At 38.2% G+C, this 21,804-nt stretch overlaps 1 protein-coding gene across 1 annotated transcript in view; it reads right to left on the reverse strand.

The window, feature by feature from the left end:
- Positions 1–1,423: 1,423 nt before the first annotated feature.
- Positions 1,424–21,804, reverse strand: part of GUCA1C (guanylate cyclase activator 1C) — a 48,115-nt gene continuing 27,734 nt past the window's right edge. The window contains exons 2-4 of the mRNA XM_011932750.1: positions 15,622–15,771; positions 11,076–11,163; positions 1,424–1,988 (exon numbers count right to left, since the gene is read on the reverse strand). Coding sequence (XP_011788140.1) covers positions 1,795–1,988; positions 11,076–11,163; positions 15,622–15,771 — 432 coding nt within the window. The 3' untranslated portion in view covers positions 1,424–1,794. The remainder of the gene's footprint in view (positions 1,989–11,075; positions 11,164–15,621; positions 15,772–21,804) is intronic.

Consider the following 21,804-nt stretch of genomic DNA (forward strand, 5'->3'; position numbering starts at 1 on the left):
GGATCCATGAATACAGTACTTTGCCTGGAGTGAGAATGGCACCGCCAGTAGTGAAAATAGCCAGGCCAGGGAGGGAAGCATTGGGTGGAAATTCTGTAAGTGAAAGCCAAGACGGGGTGAACTTGGCAAGCAGCTTCTGCCTTGAAACTGCTGCCTTTTCCCTAAATAGGTTCAGATATTCTGAGAAAGATTAAGCTACAAGGAAAATGAGTTCTCTTTAGCATTATCCTTATACAGAAATATATCCTTATACAGAAAAGACAGAAAAGATGGAAGTATTCACTGCTGTTTTCTCACTTTCTTCAAAACACTTGTGAACTCTGCATATTAACTTCTCTGCTATACTTGCATTTGCAAATCTTAACAACACATGGAACACTGGACAATTTAAGGCATAACGTCATCTGGCAACACAACAATTTTGTGGGATTGTTTACCTGGCTGATATTCTGGCTCTTACAAAGATGTTTCCCTTTTCACTTCTAGGAGGCTCGGAGCCCAAAGAGTAATGCACCTTTTGCAAACAAGTAAACTTTGTGTCACCACAGCTACAATAATTTTCCTTATATGATCTGTGATAATTTTATTTCAACATTTTATCTTGCATTGTATACATCTTTGTGAATCTCCTTGAAATCTTTTGGGAAAAAATTCCGAGGACACTTCTACCTCCATCTACATGTTCATCTATAACTTTTTCTCTACCTCCATTTATACTTCATTTCTACTGCCATTTATTTCCTCTGTGCCTCCATTTCTGCACTGATCTGCTCAGACAGCTGTGAGGGAGGAATGGACAGTCCAGCTCTCTCTTTGTAGTCTTCCAGTTGTGTGTTTTTAACCCAAATTTGAATATGAAAGCCTAATTATGAAGCTTTTGACATAAAGATGGTTCACATCTGGTCTTAGAAACCTCCTCTGTGTTTCTACAAGAAAGCCAGTCATTGACAGACATACTAATGGGCCTGTGATATAGAACTCAAACCTTAAAAAGTTCTAACCCATCAAGAAGTCCCATTCATCATTTCATTTTCTGGAAAGGATATAAAAAAATGAAATGTCAGAGCTATAATGTCAGGACTGTTTAAAATGTCAAGTGCTTGTTGTTGCATAGCCTGGCTGTCTGCTGTTCTGATCAAACCTCCAACTGGCATAATAATTACAGATGATACATCGCATTTTCATGCACAACTGGATGCAAATTTATAACGAATCACATGAAAACATTCTCACTGCCCAGCCTGAAGTTTTCCCCTCTTACTACATAGCTTGAGATTTTTCTTTTGAAGCAGAGCATCATTACTAATGCAAGACAGCATTCACCAATGAGAAATAGGTGCAGAAAAAAAAGTTTCTCAAATAAACCAGAATTCAGTCATTTATAATATACAGATGTAACAAGAGCAAAGAGGCAGCAAACACATTTACCACATGCATGTTTAATCTGAGAATGCTAAATTGTGGAAACACTTTCCAACTGATAATCCAGTTCTATTTCAAGGTGTAGATTAAGTGCACAAGGAAACACATATGAAAGTTCTATTTTGAATGGATAGGTACGGAGACAATCCTTCAGTAAATCATTATGTTTTAATCCGCAGAGAGAGCACAGAAAAGCAACAATGTATCTGTTTAGGATCTTTATGGAAGTCTCTATTGGATTAAAATAAGTGCTATATTCACAAGACTATATCAATTATAACAAAGACCTGAAATCAACAGCATGTATATGGGGAAGATTCTATTTCTTCTCTACTGAAATGTTGTGCTCATTGATAGCTGGGAAAGGTATTCTCACAGCGACTTCATTTTCACCTTCCCTAGGCCAGCCTTGTCAGGAGATTTGGAGGAGTCTATCTCCGTGTCTGGCTGCTTGCCATTACAGATTACTCTTAGCACATTGGAGAGGTCAAAGCTCTTGTAAACAATCTCCAGGAGGTCCTGATCTTTTGCTATGCCATTGATAAATTCTTCTAAAGTCAATTCTCCTGGAAAATAACAACAACAAAAAAAAGTTAAGAAGAGGCTTTGTCTATACCATTCACTGGCACAAATGATATACTCACTGGTATGTTGTTTGATATTCTTTTGATATCCTTTCCCCTCAACCAGATTCTAAGATCTTTGAAGATCTTCATTAAAAAAAAAAAAAAAGCATTCAGTGGTGGGGTTGCCAATGAAAATAAAGACAATAAATCTATTTTTATGTTTACTTGAAAACATCAGGTAATGCCCCAGGTGAAATAAGAACACATATACAATTATATCTCTGCACAGTATTGGTTTTTGGACTTTTAATCTCGAAGATATGACTAAGTCTTAGGAGCGTGATAGATTGGAGATTTTTAAGAGCAAGACAAAATGACTACTCACGAGGCTATTTTCAATATTATTCTCTCTGAAGAAATAATTCTTGAGACTGTCCAAAGCTATGAGAAAGCTTCAACATGTGTTCATTCCACAAGTTATTATTGGTCATTATTTCTCTTCTCTTTTTCCGGTTTTTGAGTCCTAATCTTACCGTCTTGACTTATGTCTTAGGTCTGTGCTGGCCAGCCCAGTGCTATAAATTTATCGCCTTATATCCATGTGTCCTGGCTGCCATGTTTTTCTACTACCTTCATCCCACAAGATGACTTTTAAACATTTTTTGGGGAGGTGGAATTCTCTGTTGATATAAATCATTTGGGTTGGGATTATGAGTGTGTTCAAGTTGAAGGGTACAGATGCAGTTACTGATCTCAAAGAGACTGTACCCAGGGGAGGCTTGTGGATGGGTAGATCAGCCAAAGACAGGTCGAGTGCATTCAGGAACTGGAGAAAGTGCATTCAAGGAAGGAAGTCAGCAGGGACTGAGTCAGGTGTTACGCTGTACCTATACTTTTTAATGGAGAAGAAAATATCTAAAATACCACAACATTGATTCAAATGTCAAAAAGCATGAATCATCATATACTCGTAAGACACCTCCCTTTTGGTTTCAAAGCAAAATGCTAAAATGCATTTTTTAAGAGAAAAATCTAATCTGTGTTCCTTATGCTTATGGCAAAGAAAGGTCTGTGAAAAACCTCAGTTAACAGCAGTCAGGAGTAGGGCCCCATGTGTGTCACAGAAAAGGTCCAATCGTGGAAGAAACCATAGGGAGTAGAGAAGATTGCAAATTTTAAAAAGTGGTACGTGCGTGGCTGGGGAGAGTCCCATGGGTCAGTGGCAACGGGGCAGGGAACCTCAAACAATCACAGAATAACTGCCCTTTGCAAAAGAAAATCACAGCTGGTAAATTCCCAGCCCCAAAGACTTTTCAAATTTATTGGGGCTCAGCATGACCAAGACAGAAGTAGAAGTGGAGCTGGAGACAGTTTTGACTGTTTAGTTATAAAACTTCCCTGCTCTAACTACTGGCTACAGAAGAGGCAGCATCTGAAAGAACCGGGATACAGTAGTGGTCTCAGTTGAAAGGCAATGCAGGTTACTGACATGGAAAAGAGAGAAAAGATGGAAGTATTCACTGCTGTTTTTCCACTTTCTTCAAAACACTTGTGAACTCTGCATATTAACTTTTTCATGTTACCTAACCACTTACCATAAAAAAAAATCTCTGTTGCAAATCATCAAACTCTACCTTTAGTAACATGTTTACTATAAACTACTTCTGAAATTTTCTTCACTGTTTCCCTCTAGCAGTCAACATTCATTCATTTATTCATCACATTTATTAAGCCCTAACCACAATTACCATTTCTATTACCACCCAGCTACCACCACTATAGCCAACTACAGTGCTATGAATATGGTAGGAGCTCAGAAGGCACACACTGACTAATTGCCTTCCTTTATCTCATGTTCTTTAACATTGCTTCCTATTCTGCTTTAATGTAACTGTGGCTTTAGGCCCCAACAAATTAAAAGAACACTTTCTGTATTTCCCTGGAAAGAGTCACCTGTGGAGGTCCAGAAACTTCCCACTAAAGAATCTACCAGCAAGGCCGGGCACGGTGGCTCACGCCTATAATCCCAGCACTTTGGGAGGCCAAGGCGGGCGGATCACGAGGTCAGGAGTTCCAGACCAGTCGGGCCAACATATGGAACCCCATCTCTATTAAAAATAAAAAAAATTAGCCAAGCGTGGTGGTGGGCGCCTGTAGTTCCAGCTACTCGGGAGGCGGAGGTTGCAGTGGGCCAACATCAGGCCATTGCACTCCAGCCTGGGCGACAGAGCGAGACTCCATCTCAAAAAAAAAAAAAAGGCAAAGACAAAGATTCTACCAGCAAAAAGCCAATGCCTGTGAGAGATGGTAGCGCAGCGAGATCATGGGACTTAGAAGGAATCTAAAGTCATCACTGAGTTTTTATTACTTTGTTTTATATATACAGACACATTTCAATTTTGGGGTTTTTTTTTTTTTTTTTTGAGATAGAGTCTCGCTCTGTTGCCCAGGCTGGAGTGCAGTGGCACGATCTTGGCTCACTGCAAGCTCTGCCTCCCAGGTTCACACCATTCTCCTGCCTCAGCCTCCTGAGTAGCTGGGATTACAGGCGCCCGCCACCACGCCGTGCTAATTTTTTGTATTTTTAGTAGAGACGGGGTTTCACCGTGTTACCCAGGATGGTCTCGATCTCCTGACCTTGTGATCTGCCCGCTTTGCCCTCCCAAAGTGCTGGGATTAAAGGCATGAGCCACTGCGCCCACCCCACACATTTCAATTTTTGTAGGACATTATTTGGAAACCTCATGATTTTATTTTTATAAGCTGAAATATATGTAATTGGAATCTACGTTGTTTCGTGCTGTTTGTTGTATTGGTGGCTGCACTCTGTATGTCTGGGGACCCTGAAGGTCAGTATCACTGGTGCTCTTTCATCACTCACTACCAATTTCAGGAGTTTCATTAGTAATAGAATAGCTACCCAGGAATATTTTACTTAGTCCTGTTTTTGCAATCCAGTTATCCTGCTGATATTCCTAAATCATGCATTTCTTCCCGTTTATATCTTAAATAATCTTTTATTAAAAAACATTCTCCTTCACCCCCCAAACCCCCACCAAAAAAAAAAGCAGAATTTACAGTGCATGCCTACATCAGTATTTCTGGTCTAAACTGGATCCCTTCCCTACACCTTATACAAAAATTAGTTCAAGATGGATTAAAGACTTAAATGTTAGACCTAAACCATAAAAACCCTAGAAGAAAACCTAGGTAGTACCATTCAGGCCATAGGCATGGGCAAGGACTTCATGACTAAAACACCAAAAGCAATGGCAACAAAAGCCAAAATTGACAAATGGGATCTAATTAAACTAAAGAGCTTCTGCACAGCAAAAGAAACTACCACCAGAGCGAATAGGCAACCTACAGAATGGGAGAAACTTTTTACAATCTACCTATCTGACAAAGGGCTAATATCCAGAATCTACAAAGAACTTAAACAAATTTACAAGAAATAATCAAATAACCCCAACAAAAAGTGGGTGAAGGATATGAACAGACACTTCTGAAAAGAAGACATTTATGCAGCCAACAGACACATGAAAAAATGCTCATCATCACTGGCCATCAGAGAAATGCAAATCAAAACCACAATGAGATACCATCTCATACCAGTTAGAATGGCGATCATTAAAAATTAGGAAACAACAGGTACTGGAGAGGATGTGGAGAAATAGGAACACTTTCACACTGTTGGTGGGAGTGTAAACTAGTTCAACCATTGTGGAGGACAGTGTGGCAATTCCTCAAGGATCTAGAACCAGAAATACCATTTGACCCAGCTATCCCATTCCTGGGTATATACCCAAAGGATTATAAATCATTCTGCTATAAAGACACATGCACATGTATGTTTATTGCGGCACTATTCACAATAGCAAAGACTTGGAACCAACCCAAGTGTCCATCAATGATAGACTGGATTAAGAAAATGTGGCACATATACATAATGGAATACTATGCAGCTGTAAAAAAGGATGAGTTCATGTACTTTGTAGGGACACGGGTGAAGCTGGAAACCATCATTATGAGCAAGGACAGAAAACCAAACACCGCATGTTCTCACCCATAGGTGGGAATTGAACGATAAGAATACTTGGACACAGTGCGGGTAACATCACGCACCAGGGCCTGTCATGGGATGGGGGAAGGGAGGAGGGATAGCATTAGGAGATATGCCTAATGGAAATGACGAGTTAACTGGTGCAGCACACCAACATGGCACATGTGTACACATGTAACAAACCTGCACGTTGTGCACATGTACCCTAGAACTTAAAGTATAATTAAAAAAAAGAAAAAGAAGAAGTCATCCTGGTTTTAAAAGAAATCAGCCCGTGTAGAGGATTTTTTTTAATTTTAAATTCTTTTCATTATAACTTCATAAAACATTGAGCTGGGGCTGGAACATTAGCAAAGATAGGGTGGGGAATATTCGGGAGATGAGAATAACCAAATTTTCAAGGGAGGATGCTGGTGAAGATTTTGAATGACACAGTATTGTGTTTATTAGTACGGTGGCACTAGAAGCATTTAGCGACATTTTACAGGAGAGCTTTAGCATGCAGTAGTTTCTTTTCCTTTACGTGGAAACTCAATTCCCTCTTATCTCCTGGTAATTCTCAGTTTCCCAGTTTGATTCAATGTGACCCTCATGGCTTTTCACAAAGTTCTAGTCTAAAGCACTGGTCTTTCTTTTTAGTTAATCAATAAAATTTCTTTATGTCCTGCCCTTGTTTTTTTTTTTACCCAAAATATCTGCTCAATAATCACCCTTCTTGGCCGGGCACGGAGGCTCACGCCTGTAATCCCTGCACTTTGGGGGACCGAGGCAGGAGGATCGCCTGAGGTCAGAAGACTGAGACCAGCCTGACTAACATGGTGAAACCCTGTCTCTACTGAAAATACAAAAATTAGCCGGTCATGGTGGCGGGCGCCTATAATCCCAGCTACTGGGAAGGCTGAGGCGGGAGAATCACTTGAACCCGGGAGGCGGAGGTTTCAGTGAGCCGAGTGGTGCCACTGCACTCCAGCCTGGTGACAGAGAGAGACTCTGTCTCAATAATAATAATAATAATAAATAGTAATAATAATAATCACCCTTTTCATTTCCTCTTTGGCCTCTTTTCACCTTCACCATTTGTTATTATGAGCCACTGAAGTCTCCCTTATCCCTGTGCCTTATTTGGCTCTATGTGAAACTTACTGAGGCACTTTCTGGACTTGATGTTGTGAATATCCATAAATCTCCCTAAACCATGTCAAGAATGATGCCTAACCACAGCACGGTAGAACATGGATTGCTGTTCTTCTGGTGGTCAAGCCTGCAGAATTCCACACTTAATCATATTGCCTGACTTGTCTTGTCTCCTCTGTTTCCATTTTTCAATAATATTGAAAGTTTAGCTTCAATTTTCTGCCTCTGTCTCTTCAAGCTCTTTCCTGATGCTTTTGTTCGTAATATAAAAATAAAATTAATTTGTTAAATAATAACAATAATATGTCCTCATGATTAAAAAAGTTGAACAATACAGAAATGTAATGAAAAGAAAAAAATTCCCCTTTAACCTCTTTCTGGCACCTGGTCTGACTTCCCATAGGAAATTGACTCCTGCTAACTGATCAAGGTTTATATTTTATGAAGTTTTTAACATATATGCATATATTTGTTAATTTCAAAAAAAAAATTCTAGATACCTTTCTTCCTATAGATAGAATTGCATATTGTGCTTGTTTCTTGATTGAATCTTTTCTTTATTCCTTATATGACATCTTCTTAGCAGACGCTCTTTCATTTCACGGTTATTTATAGAGCACCTAATGTGTGCCAGCATAGGATATATCAAAGTATACAAAACGGAAATGGTTCTTGCTTTCATGGACCTCATAGCTCTTCATCTTGTTATAAATCTAGCATTAATCCTGTACATTTATTTTGCTTAACCTTCTAACTTTGATTTACTATTATAAGAATTATGCTTAGAATACTTCACAACTGTTGTGTATTTTTCTGTCACAACAGATGTGATGTTGACCCTTCTTTTGCAAATAATTTACAATCAAATTGGGATTTTCATATATGTACCTAAAGTCTTTTTGTTGTATATTCGTGGGCTGTGATCATCTTTACTTTTGGTTTCAATATTCATAAGATTATCGGCACAGTGATGTGCTTGTTTTATATTTTGAGAAATAAAATACATATATACATATATATGTCGGCGTATAGTCGACAGCATTTTGGTATACTTAATTGAGCATCTCTATTTCTATCAATACTGATGTTTTGATAAAAATGATAATGAACAATAAAAAATTATATTTGAGGTATACAGAGTTGAGCTTTTACAAATGTGAATAGACATTCTCCTCTGTGGTTCTAACTCCCCCTTTATTTGTAAATGAAGCACTTCATATTATTCTTCTCTGTCAAATACTGGCCAAATCCTTTTGTACTTCTGCAAATATCAATGTTTTATGTCTTCATTACTTTTTCTTCCTTGTCTTTGGTTACACTGGGCTGTCTCTGTCCACCAGCACATTTGTTAGCATCTTTTTCTTGATGTATGGAACGATCCAGCTGTCTCTTGATGAAACGATGTAACAGCTGTCAATAATTTTTTATACAAAAGCAAGTTCTATCAGTTTTAGTTCTGTATATGCATTTGCTAAGAAATAGTGATTCATAGTTACTCCGAAGTGTATATGGATGTGGATGTGTGTATAATTTTTTAAATTAAAATACAAGTTTTTGGGGCTGGGCATGGTGGCTCACACCTATAATCCCAGCACTTTGGGAGGCTGAGGTGGGCGGATCACAAGGTCAGGAGTTCGAGATCAGCTTGGCCAATATGGTGAAACCCCCGTCCCTACTGAAAGTACAAAAAAAAAAAAAAAAAAAATTAGCCGGCCCTGGCACACCTGTAATCCCACCTCTTTGGGAGGCTGAGGCAGAAGAATCGCTTAAACCCAAGAGGCCAAGGTTGCAGTGAGCTGAGATCACACCACTGCACTCCAGCCTGGGTGACAGAGCTAGGATATTATTTTAGGATAATATTATTTTCCTAATAATAATAATAATTTTTATGAGAGGAAACAATTAGTGTATTTAGTTTTATAAACTATTCTAGAAACTATAATTCATCCTCTTTTTCCTGTCATTGACTTATTCTTGTAAGTCAAAGAGCCCATCTCTCTAACTTCAGGTGACCTCAGCTATTGCCCAGGCACAATTTCTCTTTTCTGAATTCACATCACTTTTAACCAAGCCCTTTCTATTTCAAGTCCCTTTCTAATCACAGTCCCCATTTTATTGATTCGTTATACTTTGCCCTTGGAGAATCTTCTTGGACAGTAAACAAAATGTCTTGAATTATATTCACATTTTCTGGAATACATTATCTGTGTTCTCAAACTAATAGAATCTTAGTTTTTTCCTAAGAATACCAAAATCTTCGTACTTCTCCGAGGAAGGGCACTTTCCTATTCCCCTCACTCCTAGCACTAGAAGCAGTGTTCATGGATATTATCAAACATTCTTGACCTGCCCTTTTGAAAGTCACTGTATAAACCAGGTCTTAAAACTGTGACGTCCCATCCACTTCCAGAGTACTCATTCTTCTATATCAATGCTTTCAGCCCCAGGCTGAAATGGATTATTTACTCTACTCCAATCCCTGCCATCCTGCAGCACCTCTAAGATTAAAAACAAAGTGAAACAGAATAAAATCTACAGCATTTCTCCAGTTTGATGACCACCATTTTCAGTTGCATATTCCAAATAAAGTCTTCATTGTCCTCACCAGACCCTCCACTCTCCATTTCTCTGGTCCTTTCCTAGCTGCACTTAGCCACCTTATCTACTCTGGGTAGTCTGACTCTGTTTCTTACACACTTTCACATGTACTGGTATGTTTCATTATTTGATGTCGTATACTAATAAGTGAGCATACTGAATTGAGATTCAGGAGAGGCAGATCTAGACTGAGGTCCTTAAGAGAAGAAGATTGATGCAACTGATGCATCTTCAAATTGCTTTCTTGAGCATATACTCTTGTCCTGTCATTTGGCTTGTTCGCAGCAGTGGCTGCATTTGACTTCCTCCTGGACTCCCCATTCCATCCTGCCACGCTGAGCTGCCAAATTTTACTAGAACAACCTGCCACACTCAACATGGGAACATGCGTCTCTACTGCCCTCTCGTGTCCATCAGAAGAAGTGACGCATGGTGGGCAGGTTGATGCCTTTGGAAGGAGTTTTGGAATGATGACAACTGTGAATGGCATGCCAATGCCTCTTTTCCATTTTTTTTAAATGTTTTACTGATATCTTATATTTTTAACAATGTCAAATTTTCTGTTTTTCAAGGACCGTTCCTAGATCTTCTGCCTCAATCTCAAGTCATTATGTTCACCTACCTGTTTGCTGATATCAAAGCTATATGGTAGAAGCACTCATTTCTCTTGGGCTGTGTCTTCCCTTTTCACTCCTACCTCTGAAGAAGAAAGGCACCTCCTCTGAGCTAAACAGGAACCCAGATTACAGAGTAGAAAGAGCAGATGGAGAAATAATCAGAAAGAGCAGAAATGTAGATAGAAAAGGTAGAAAAAGCAGAAATGGAGGCAAGTGTGGACTCTTCTCCAGAAATGTTTAGTCCAAAGGAAGAAAAAAGTCTGACAGTAGAAGAAGGTAGAATAATTGAAGGAAAGTTTTTGACAGTAGGGAAAACTTGAGTTGATTTATATGCTGATGGAAAACCTCCAGTGGAGAGGAACTGATTAATAGAATGTGTCTCAGAGCAAACAGCAGAAGGTACTTTATCCTATATTCTTCCAATTCATTTCCTCGTCTCACTTTTATTCTTTATATATCCCAACGTGTCAAGCATCACACATTGGAAATAAATATGGTCAATAAATATTTACTCAGTTGAATCATACTGAGAACATTGGATTGGTCCAGTTATGAAGCCCAAGTCACAACTAGGGTTCTCTTGCATGGTTCCTGCTTTTGTCTAAATGACACTCCCCACTACCACCATCTCCTATTTTGTAAGAAAAGTGATCCAGAAGAGAGTAGCTCCATTACCATCATTGTTTATATCGATCTTACGGAACACCAAGTTGGTGAATTCTTCAGGACTCAGGGTTTGCTGGCCATTGAGGGCTTGTATCGCCTGCAAAAAGACATTAAATCAAAGTGATCAACTTTTCTGGAAGCAAATACATTTTGCAACATTTCTGCTCCAATGTGACAGAATTTGGTGATGTGTTAATGTCAGTTGCTATCCAACCTGTACCAGTTGTTAAAAGTAAATAAAAAGAAAAGATTGTATGTCAGTTCTGGGTAATGGACTTGGAAATTAAATGAACTGAATAAAGACTGAAATCCTATTTTATACAGTATAAAGGGATAAAGGGATCCATTCAACATATTAGATCACAACAGATGCAATGAGCCCATTGGAGAAAATATTGTAGTGGTCATGGTCATAAGAATTCCAGACCCAGAAAACAGACATCGCTCTCAATTTCAGACGGGTTCATTTGGGTCTTATGGATGAAAGTAAAAGGATGACCACAACGCTGTTAAGAGTCTCAAGCTTCCTCTCCGGCTTCCACCGCTGGCACCCCTGGTTCTTTGTGCCTTTTTGTAGAATGATTGACTGGGGAGACAGATATATATGCCTTTGAAGGGCGCTGAATTTCTCCCACATTCTACCAGAGACCAGGGGGCAAATGACATTTCCAGCCTTCCTAGAGGAAAGATGTAGCTAACCTCCCCTAACCCCAAGGTGGTTAAATTAAATGACCCAGACTTGATATAGAACTTCATAATAAAATGAAAGAGGATTATTCATTTGGGAATTTGAACATAACTCTCTTGATTGAACATGAAGGAATCTTTAGAAAAACTTCTAGCAATGTATTGCAATTAGAGGACACAATCATAAATATGACTCTCTCTCTCTCTTGCTGCTTCCCAAGCATTACCAACGTTAAGTCCAGGATTAATCATAATAAGTGGTGGTAAAACACCAGTCTTGGCTTTAGCAAATTTAGGTCTCACGGATCTCATGGTTAAATATAGGACAATATTTAAAGTAACTGTTACATACATATAGCATCACATTTGAAGAAGATTTTAAGGATTTCTCAGTGTTTGGTCAGAGACTTCAAAAGCCTAGAAAATTTGGCCAGGTATCAAGTATCCCCACGTTCTGAAGTGACATTAGACCACATAAAAAGTCATAGCAAATAATTGTGAGATCTTGATTTGTTCATCACCAATCTCCAGGTCATATAAGTGCAGGTGAAATACTGATTGGAAAGTGCAGGAGCACGGAGGGGATAATTTTGGAGGGAATCATCAGCTTGCTCTGTTTTCCTTCCTTTTTTATTAGAAGCAGCAGGATCAGGGGATAGGCAGGAAGTTTTTTTTCTGCTTCTTCTCCTTTCCTTCCTCATTTACTCATTCATTCTTCCTTCCCCAGTTTCCTAATGGCAGTATCTGAGCACTCCCTGTGTGGGAGCAGAAGGATGCAGGAGAGAAAGGGGAAGCAGGAGAGTTCTGACATGGAAAGTACTGTCCTGGTTAGCTAATTTCAATGCTTCCTGGCCTGGCAGGTGTAGACGCTCTCTCCTGCAATTCTGTAGGCATGAATCATGCATCTTGATTCCAGCCGTTCCCTTTCCTGCTTAGAATTTCTTAAAATCTGCGGCCGGGTGCGGTGGCTCATGCCTGTAATCCCAGCACTTTGGGAGGCTGAGGTGGGCGGATCACGAGGTCAGGAGTTCATAGACCAGCCTGGCCAATATGGTGAAACCCCGTCTCTACTAAAAATACAAAAATTAGCCAGGCATGGTGGTGGGTGCCTGTAATCCCAGCTACTCAGGAGACTGAGGCAGGAGAATTGCTTGAACCCAGGAGGTGGAGGTTGCAGTGAGCCGAGATCATGCCATTGCACTCCAGCCTGGGAAACAGAGAGAGACTCTTTTTAAAGAATCTCTTAAAATCTGCACAATTGCCATTTTTAGACGAGGCAATTCTTTCTTGTTCAGGCCTGTCCTGTGCATTGTTGAATACTTAGCAGCCTCCCTGGTCTCTAAGCAATAGATGGCAACAGCACTACGCATTCTGTATTCTCCAACTCACCAAAATGTCTCCAGACATTGTGAAATGTCCCCTGAATAGAGATTCTCCTGGTTGAGAACAAGTGCTTTAGGTCTACCTGCAGCTTTGAGTTTTCTTCACATCTTCCAGTGGCCCTGCAGGATAAGATCTCACACAGATCTATGCCAGCTTCCTCTCACAGTGTTCCATACCTGATCTATGGAAAACACCCTAGCATACTTTGTCCCAACAAATTCTATGAAGGCAGATACTTCCAAAGTGTGCACTGTTGCTGCCACTGTTTGCTTCTTTAGGCTTCTCACTCATGACTCAAACACTCACTGTTGTTATCCTCAAATTGCAGGATACAACCACAGTTCAATGGTTTCCTAACATACTCGTGTTATTGACCTGCGGGGGGGCGGTCCTACTAAATAAATTTTCCTCAAAAATCCTTAAAAACCTTTCTCTGGACTGTTTTATACCCTTGAAGTGAGATCAAGCTATCTCCTTTGTAGATACTGCCTATGCTCTGGTACTTCCTCGCAATCTCCTAATGCCTGGGCTGAATTCCATTTTAGCATCTGTATTGTATGTAGAGAGAACTTAAATTATATACTTTTTATTTACCTTGCTGATTTTTTTCACTTGCCTATTGTATAGAAAGTATGTTCCTAGGCTACCAATTTCTTAATAAGTATATATTCCATTGCATTAATTTATTTAAACATTTTCCTCTTTTAGTTTTTTAGAATGTTTTGCTATCTTAAGAGATTCTGTGATGTAAATCATAGGACTTTCATCTCTAAAAATTGTTTTTCCTGACTCAAAATAAGTAATGCTAACTCTAAAATGAAGATCAGCTTTTAGCCTCTCGACGCAGGTTACCACATTTCCCGGAACGCTTTATCCACTTACACTCTCTCCACAGTGTGTAAGGCGCCTTCCTTACCACGCTCTTACCAGAATTTGCTATTATTGTTTTTAGTACTGATTAATTTAGAGACAAATGGTATCTAATTATTAAATTTCTGTTCTGTGCTTTTATTATTTCAATTTTCCTGTGTTATTTTTTTTCCTTTCTAAGCACTTTGAGGGATAATTCAATTTGCGACTTACTACTTCTCTTTCCTTGGCTCACTAACTGAAGTTATACATTTTAACTAATAAAAATCTACGGCACATTTCCCCATAAGTTACAGACAAAATCACGTTTATCCTTGTTGTTCCTAATTCTTTACAGAATCTGATGACTCTCTCCTTCACCCAAAAAAAAGCATAACATACAGGCAAAATTTGTCCTTAAGTTTAGGGCTAAAATGACTCTTGAAGGCCATTGATTCTTAGATCCCAGACTAAAAACCCTTGTTTCGAGAAATGCTTTGGTGGCATCCTAAGATCTGTATGCTGTATTTACATTTTCATTGTTTTTAGAAGAAGCTGAGTATTTAAAAGAACATTTTAAAATTTACATGGGGTTGGGTATTCTCCGTAGAATATTTGATATCTAATTTTGTGTTGCAATATATAAGGTATAGGCAGAATTTCTAAATTGTTCGCTTGCCAAGTGAATCCTAGCACATTTTTTGTGTGAATGATCTATGTGAAATTAAAATATTAGCAATATTGGTATTATCCTACCCTTGAACTCTTTCCATATGTTGGTTAACTCTACATTCGCTTATTTAGCTTTCCATTTTTATCTGCTTTGAACATTTGTTGAGAAGTTTAATTACTCTACTCATTTATTTTTCTGGCATTTTTGCTAATATTTCTACTATGTATTTTATTTGTAACTCAGCTCCTTCATCTATGAAACAAAGAATTTGGACCAGATCATTTCTAAGACATCTAATTCTAATGCTCTTTGAGTCTGTGTTACAAATTCAGTGTCTCAGATTCGTAACATTAATTATACCTGTTATCTTCATTTAGATATAGTGTCCCACTTAACCAGTTTTTACTCTGGGCTCTTTACTGTTTCATACCATGATAATAACTATCTCCTACTCCATTGGGGTGGTGGTATAGGGGCTTAGAAAGGCACTTATTGAACTTTAGATATGGAAAAGATCTGAGATCCCTGAACCAACTATTAGAAATACTTCAGTATAGCTCCCAGAAAGATCAGTCCTCACATACCTTCATTCTTAATCCATGTCTCTTGTTAAACATATATAAACCATCTCATAGTTCAGCTATTCCTCACTAGGCATTCTGCACTGAGGCAGAGAAAAAGATAAGTTGTTTTGCACTCTCATATTTGTTTCATTTTTTTCATTGCAATGCTCTGTTAAATTTGTGAATGCCAGGGTGGATTGCACCAAGAAGGAAAAGCTGATTTGCTGCTGTTGCCCACTCAGTAATCAATAGGTTAAGTAAAGCTTACATTACTTCAGCAATTCAAAATGTATATCCCAAAAACAGCCAACCCCATAGACAGCTGTTACCTACTCCATAGGAAGGGAAAGTGGGTTAACTGTATAGTGGCCTGAAAAGGATACTTTACTGCTTCACTTACCACGAACATGTCCAGTAGTTCATTTTTGTCAATAGAACCATTTCCATCAACATCATACAGCTTAAAATACCATTTTAATTTTTGCTCCATTTTTTCTTGCACGATTAGATTTACAGCAGCAATAAACTCCAAAAAGTCAATAAATCCATCCTATGGAAATTAAAGTGAAAAGAAAAATAAATATTTAAGAAGAATAATTGTTTTTTTTTTTTTGAGAAGTCAGCATTCATGAACAGGGCCTTTAGTATAACTTAAATCAATCCAAAAGATTTCAGCATAAAACTTTTCCCTAGTGTTTCATTTAAAAAAAGTTTATAGACACAAGTGACTTTAATTTTACAATTAAGTGCCTTAAGTAAATAGGCATTATTTTTTAGTGTAGTTTTAGGCTCACAGCAAAATTGAATGGAAGGTACAGAGGTTTCCTATATTCTCCCTGTCCCCACACATGCATAGCCGCCTCCATCGTCAACGTCTCCCACCAGAATGGTACATTTGTTACGATTGCTGAACCTACACTGACACATCATCATCACCCAAAGTCCATAGTTTACATTAGTGTCCACTCTTTGTACTTTACATCCTGCAAGTCTAGATATATAATGCCCTGTACCCACCACTATAGTATTGCATAGAGTAGTTTTGCTATCCTAAAATTCCTCTGCGTTGTGCCTAGTCTTCCCTAACTCCTGGCAACGATTAATCTTTTTACGGTCTCCACAGCTTTACCTTTCTAGAAAGTTACATGGTTAAAATTATATAGTGTTTAGTATATGGTACGTAGTTTTTTCAGATTGGCTTCCTTCACTTAGTAATATGCATTTAAATTTCCTCCTTGTCTTTCCAGGGTTTGATAGCTCATTTCTTTTCAGCACTAAATAATACTCCATTGTCTGGATGTACTTCAGTTTATTTATCCATTCACTTCCTGCAGGATATTTTGGTTGCTTCCAGATTTTGGCAATTATAAATAAAGTTGCTGTAAATATCTATGTGCAGATTTCTTGTGGACTTAAGTTGTTAACCCCTTTGGACAAATACCAGGGGATTTGGATGATATGTAAGAATATGTTTAATTTTTAAGAACCTGCCAAACTATCTTTCAAAGCAGTTGAATCATTTTACATTTCAACCAGCACTGAATGAGAGTTCCTGTTGCTCCACATCCTCACTGGCATTTAGTGTTTTCAGTGTTCTGGATTTTGGCCATTCTAATAGGTGTGTAGTGGTATCTCCTTGTTTTAACTTGCAATTCCCTAATAATATATGATGTTGAACATCTTTTTATGTGCTTGTTTACCACCTGTATTTCTTCTTTGGTGAAATATTTGGCCTATTTCTTAATCAGATTGTTTTCCTTTTTTCAATTTTTTTTTTATTTCAACAGGTTTTTGGGAATCGGGGGCATTTGGTTACATGAATCCATTTTTTAGTGGTGATTTCTGAGATTTTGGTGCACCCATCACCTGAGCAGTGAACACTGTACACAAGGTGTAGTCTTTTATCCCTCGCCACCCTCTACCCTTTCCTCGAAGTCCAATGTATCATTCCTATGCCTTTGCATCCTCATAGCTCAGCTCCCACATATGAGTGAGAACAGACATTGTTTGGTTTTTCCATTTCTGAGTTACTTCACTTAGAATAATAGTCTCTACTTTTATCTAGGTTGCTGTGAATGCCATTATTTCATTCCTTTTTATGTCTCAGTAGTATTCCATGGTGTATACACACACACACACACACACGTGGATAATTTTCTTTATTCACTCATTGATTGATGGGCATTTGGGCTGGTTCCATATTTTTGCATTTGCAAATTGTGCTGCCATACACATGCATGTGCAAGTGTCTTTTTCATATGATGACTTCTTTTTCTCTGAATAGATACCTAGTAGTAGGATTGCTGGATCAAACAGTAGGTCTAAGTTTAGTTTTTAAGGAATCTCCACACTGTTTCACATAGTAGTTGTACTAGTTTACATTCCCACCAGCAGTGTAAAAGTGTTCCCTTTTCTATGCATCCATACCAACATTTGTTGTTTTTTTGATTATGGCCATTCTTGCAGGAGTGAAGTAACATTGCATTGTGGTTTTGATTTACATTTCCCTGATAATTAGTGACATTAAGCATTTTTCCATATGCTTTTTGGCCATGTGTATATCTTCTTTTGAGAATTGTCTATTCATGTCCTTAGCCCACTTTCTTATTATTATCATACTTTAAGTTCTGAGATACATGTGCAGAACATGCAGGTTTGTTACAAAGGTATACATGTGCCATAGTGGTTTGCTGCACCCATCAACCCGTCACCTACATTAGGTATTTCTCCTAATGCTATTCCTCCCCTAGCTCCCTACCCCCTGACAGGCCTCTCCCTGTGTCCATGTGTTCTCATTGTTCGACTCCCACTTATGAGTGAGAACATGAGGTGTTTGGTTTTCTGTTCCTGTGTTAGTTTGCTGAGAATGATGGTTTCCAGCGTCATCCATGTCCCTGCAAAGGACATGAACTCATTCTTTTTTATTAACCCACTTTTTGATGGGTTTGTTTGGTTTTTTCTTGCTGATTTGTTTAGTTCTTTGTAGATTCTCGCTATTAGTCCTTTGTCGAATGTACAGATTGTGAGATTTTCTCCCACTCTGTGGGTTGTCTGTAAACTCTGCTGATTATTTCTTTTGCTATGCAGAGGCTCTTAGTTTGAGTCCTATGTATTTATCTTTGTTTCTGTTGCATTTGCTTTTGGGTTCTTAATCATGAAGTCTTTGCCTAAGCCAATATCTAGAAGAGTTTTTCTGGTGTTATCTTCTAGAATCTTTATGGTTTTGGGTCTTTAAGTCTTCGATCCATCTTGAGTTGATTTTTGTATAAGGTGAGAGACAAGGATCCAGATTCATTCTCCTACATGTGGCTTGCCAATTATCCCAGCACTATTTGTTGAATAGGGTGTCCTTTCCCCACTTTATGTTTTTGTTTGCTTTTTCAAAGATCAGTTGGCTGTAAGTATTTGGCTTTATTTCTGGGTTCTCTATTCTGTTTGATTTGTCTGTGTGCCTATTTTTATACCAATGCCATGCTGTTTGGTTGACTATGGCCTTATAGTATAATTTGAAGTTGGGTAATATGATGTCTCTAGATTTGTTCTTTCTGCTTAGTCTTGATTTAGCTATGCAGGCTTTTTTTGTTGTTGTTGTTCCATATGAATTTTAGAATTTTTTTTCTAGTTCTGTGAAAAATGTTGGTGGTATTTTGATGGGAGTTGCATTTAATTTGAAGATTGTTTTTGGTTCTATGGTCATTTTCACAATATTAATTCTACTCATCCATGAGCACGGGATGTATTTTCGTTTGTTTGTGTCATCTATGATTTCTTGCAGCAGTGTTTTGCAGTTTTCCTTGTAGAGGTCTTTCGACTCCTTGGTTAGGTATATTCCTAAGTATTTAATTTTTTTGCAGCTATTGTGAAAGGGGTTGAGTTCTTAACTTGATTCTCAGCTTGATCGCTGTTGGTGTATAGAAGAGCTACTGGTTTGTGTACATTAATTTTGTGTCCTTAACTTTTGCTGAATTCATTTATCAGTTCTAGGAGCTTTTTGGAGGAATCTTTAGAGTTTTCTAGGTATATGATCACATCATCAGCAAACAGCAACAATTTGACTTCCTCTTTACTGATTTGGATTCCCTTTTTTTCTTTCTCTTGTCTTATTGCTCTGGGTAGGACTTCCAGTACTAAGTTGAACAGAAGTGGTGAAAGTGGGCATATTGTCTTGTTCTCAAGGGAAATGCTTTCAACTTTTACCCATTCAGTATGATGTTAGTTGTGGGTTTGTCACAGATTACTTTTACTACCTTAAGGTATGTCCCTTCCATGCCGATTTTGCTGACGATTTTAATCATAAAGGGATGCTAGATTTTGTCAAATGCTCTTTCTGTGTCTATTGACATGATCATGTGATTTTTGTTTTTAATTGTTTATGTGGTGTATTACATTTATTAACTCATGTATGTTAAACCATCCCTGCATCCCTAATATAAAACCCACTTGATCTTGGTGGATTATTTTTTTGATATGCTGTTGGATTCAGTTTGCTAGTATTTTATTGAGGGTTTTTGCATCTTTGTTCATCTGGGTTATTGGTCTGTGGTTTTGTTTTTTTTGTTATGTCCTTCCTGGTTTTGGTATTAAAATGATACTGGCTTAATAGAAGGATTGAGGGAGAATTCCCTCTTTCTCTAGCTTTTGGAATAGTGTCAATAGGATTTTTACCAATTCTTTTTTGACTGTCTAATATAATTTTGCTGTGAATCCTGGACTTTTTTGTTGGCAGTTTTTTTGTTACCATTTCAATCTTGCTGCTTGTTATTTGTCTGTTCATAGATTCAATCTCTTTCTGATTTAATCTAGGAGATTTGTGTATTTCCAGGAATGTATCCATCTCCTCTAGGTTTTCTGTTTTATGCACATAAAGGTGTTCATAGTAGCCTTGAATGATCTTTTGTATTTCTGTGGTATCGGTTGTAACATCTCCTGTTTCATTTCTAATTGAGCTTATTTGGATATTCTCTCTTCTTTTCTTGGTTAATCTAGTTAATGGCCTGTCAATTTTATTTATCTTTTCAAAGAACTAGCTTTTCGTTTCATTTATCTTTTGTATTTCTTTTTTTTTTCAATTTCATTTAGTTCTGCTCTGATCTTCATTATTTATTTTCTTCTGCTGGGTTTAGATTTAGATTATTCATGTTTATCCAGTTCTGTGAGGTGTGACCTTATTTGTGCTCTTTCAGACTTTTGATATAGGCATTTAATGCTATAAACTTTCCTCTTAGGACCACTTTTGCTGTATCACAGAGGTTTTGATAGGTTGTGATCACTATTATCATTCAGTTCAAGGAATTTTTAAATTTCCATCTTAATCTCATTGTTGACCCAACGATCATTCTGAAGCAGGTTATTTAATTTCCTTGTATTTGCATGGTTTTGAGGGTTCCTTTTGGAGTTGATTTGCAATTTTCTTCCACTGCAGTCTGAGAGAGTACTTGATATAATTTCAATTTTCTCAAATTTACTGAGACTTGTTTTGTGGCCTAACATATGGTCTATCTTGGTGAATGTTCCATCTGCTGATGAATAGAATGTACATTCTGCAGGTGTTGGGTAGAATGCTCTGTAAATATGTGTTAAGTCCATTTGTTCTAGGGTATAGTTTAAGTCCATTGTTTCTTTATTGACTTTCTGTGTTAATGACCTGTGTAGTGGTATCAGTGGAGTATTAAAGTCCTCCACTATTATTGTATTGCCATCTATTTCATTTCTTAGGTCTAATAATAATTGTTTATAAATTTGGGAGCTCCAGACCAGGCATGGTGGCTCATGCCTGTAATCCCAGCACTTTGGGAGGCCGAGGCAGGTGGATCACCTGAGATCAAGAGTTCGAGACCAGACTGACCAACATGGTGAAACCCTGTCTCTACTAAAAATTCAAAAATTAGCCAGGCATGGTGACAGATGCCTGTAATCCCAGCTACATGGGAGGCTGAGGCAGGAGAATCATTTGAACCCAGGAGGCAGATGTTGCAGTGAGCTGAGATCGTGCCATTGCACCCCAGCCTGGGTGATAGAGCAAGACTCCATCTGAAAAAAAAAAATTGGGGAACTCCAGTGTTAGGTGAATATATATTTAGAATTCTGATATTTTCCTGTTGGACTAGTCCATTTATTACTGTATAATGTTCCCCTTTATCTTTTTTAACTGCTGTTACTTTAAAGTTTGCTTTGCCTGATATAAGAACAGCTCCTCCTGCTCGCTTTTGGTGTCCATTTGCATGGAATGTCTTTTTCCACCCCCTTACCTTAAGTTTATGTGAATCCTTATTTGTTAGGTGAGTCTCTTGAAGGCAGCAGATAGTTGGTTGGTTAAGTCCTATTTATTCTGCCATTCTGTATCTTTTAAGTGGAGCTTTAGGCCATTTATTTTCAATGTTAGTATTCAGATGTGAGGTATTATCGTATTGATTATGCTATTTGTTGCCTGAAGCTCTGTTCTTTTTTGAGATGGAGTATCACTCCATCCCCCAGGCTGGAGTGCAGCGGCATAATCTTGGCTCACTGCAAGCTCCACCTCCCAGGTTGACACCATTCTCCTGCCTCAGCCTCCCAAGTAGCTGGGACTACAGGCACCCGCCAC

This window comes from Colobus angolensis, unplaced genomic scaffold (assembly GCF_000951035.1).
Source record: "Colobus angolensis palliatus isolate OR3802 unplaced genomic scaffold, Cang.pa_1.0 Scaffold98, whole genome shotgun sequence".
Taxonomy (NCBI): Eukaryota; Metazoa; Chordata; class Mammalia; order Primates; family Cercopithecidae; genus Colobus; species Colobus angolensis.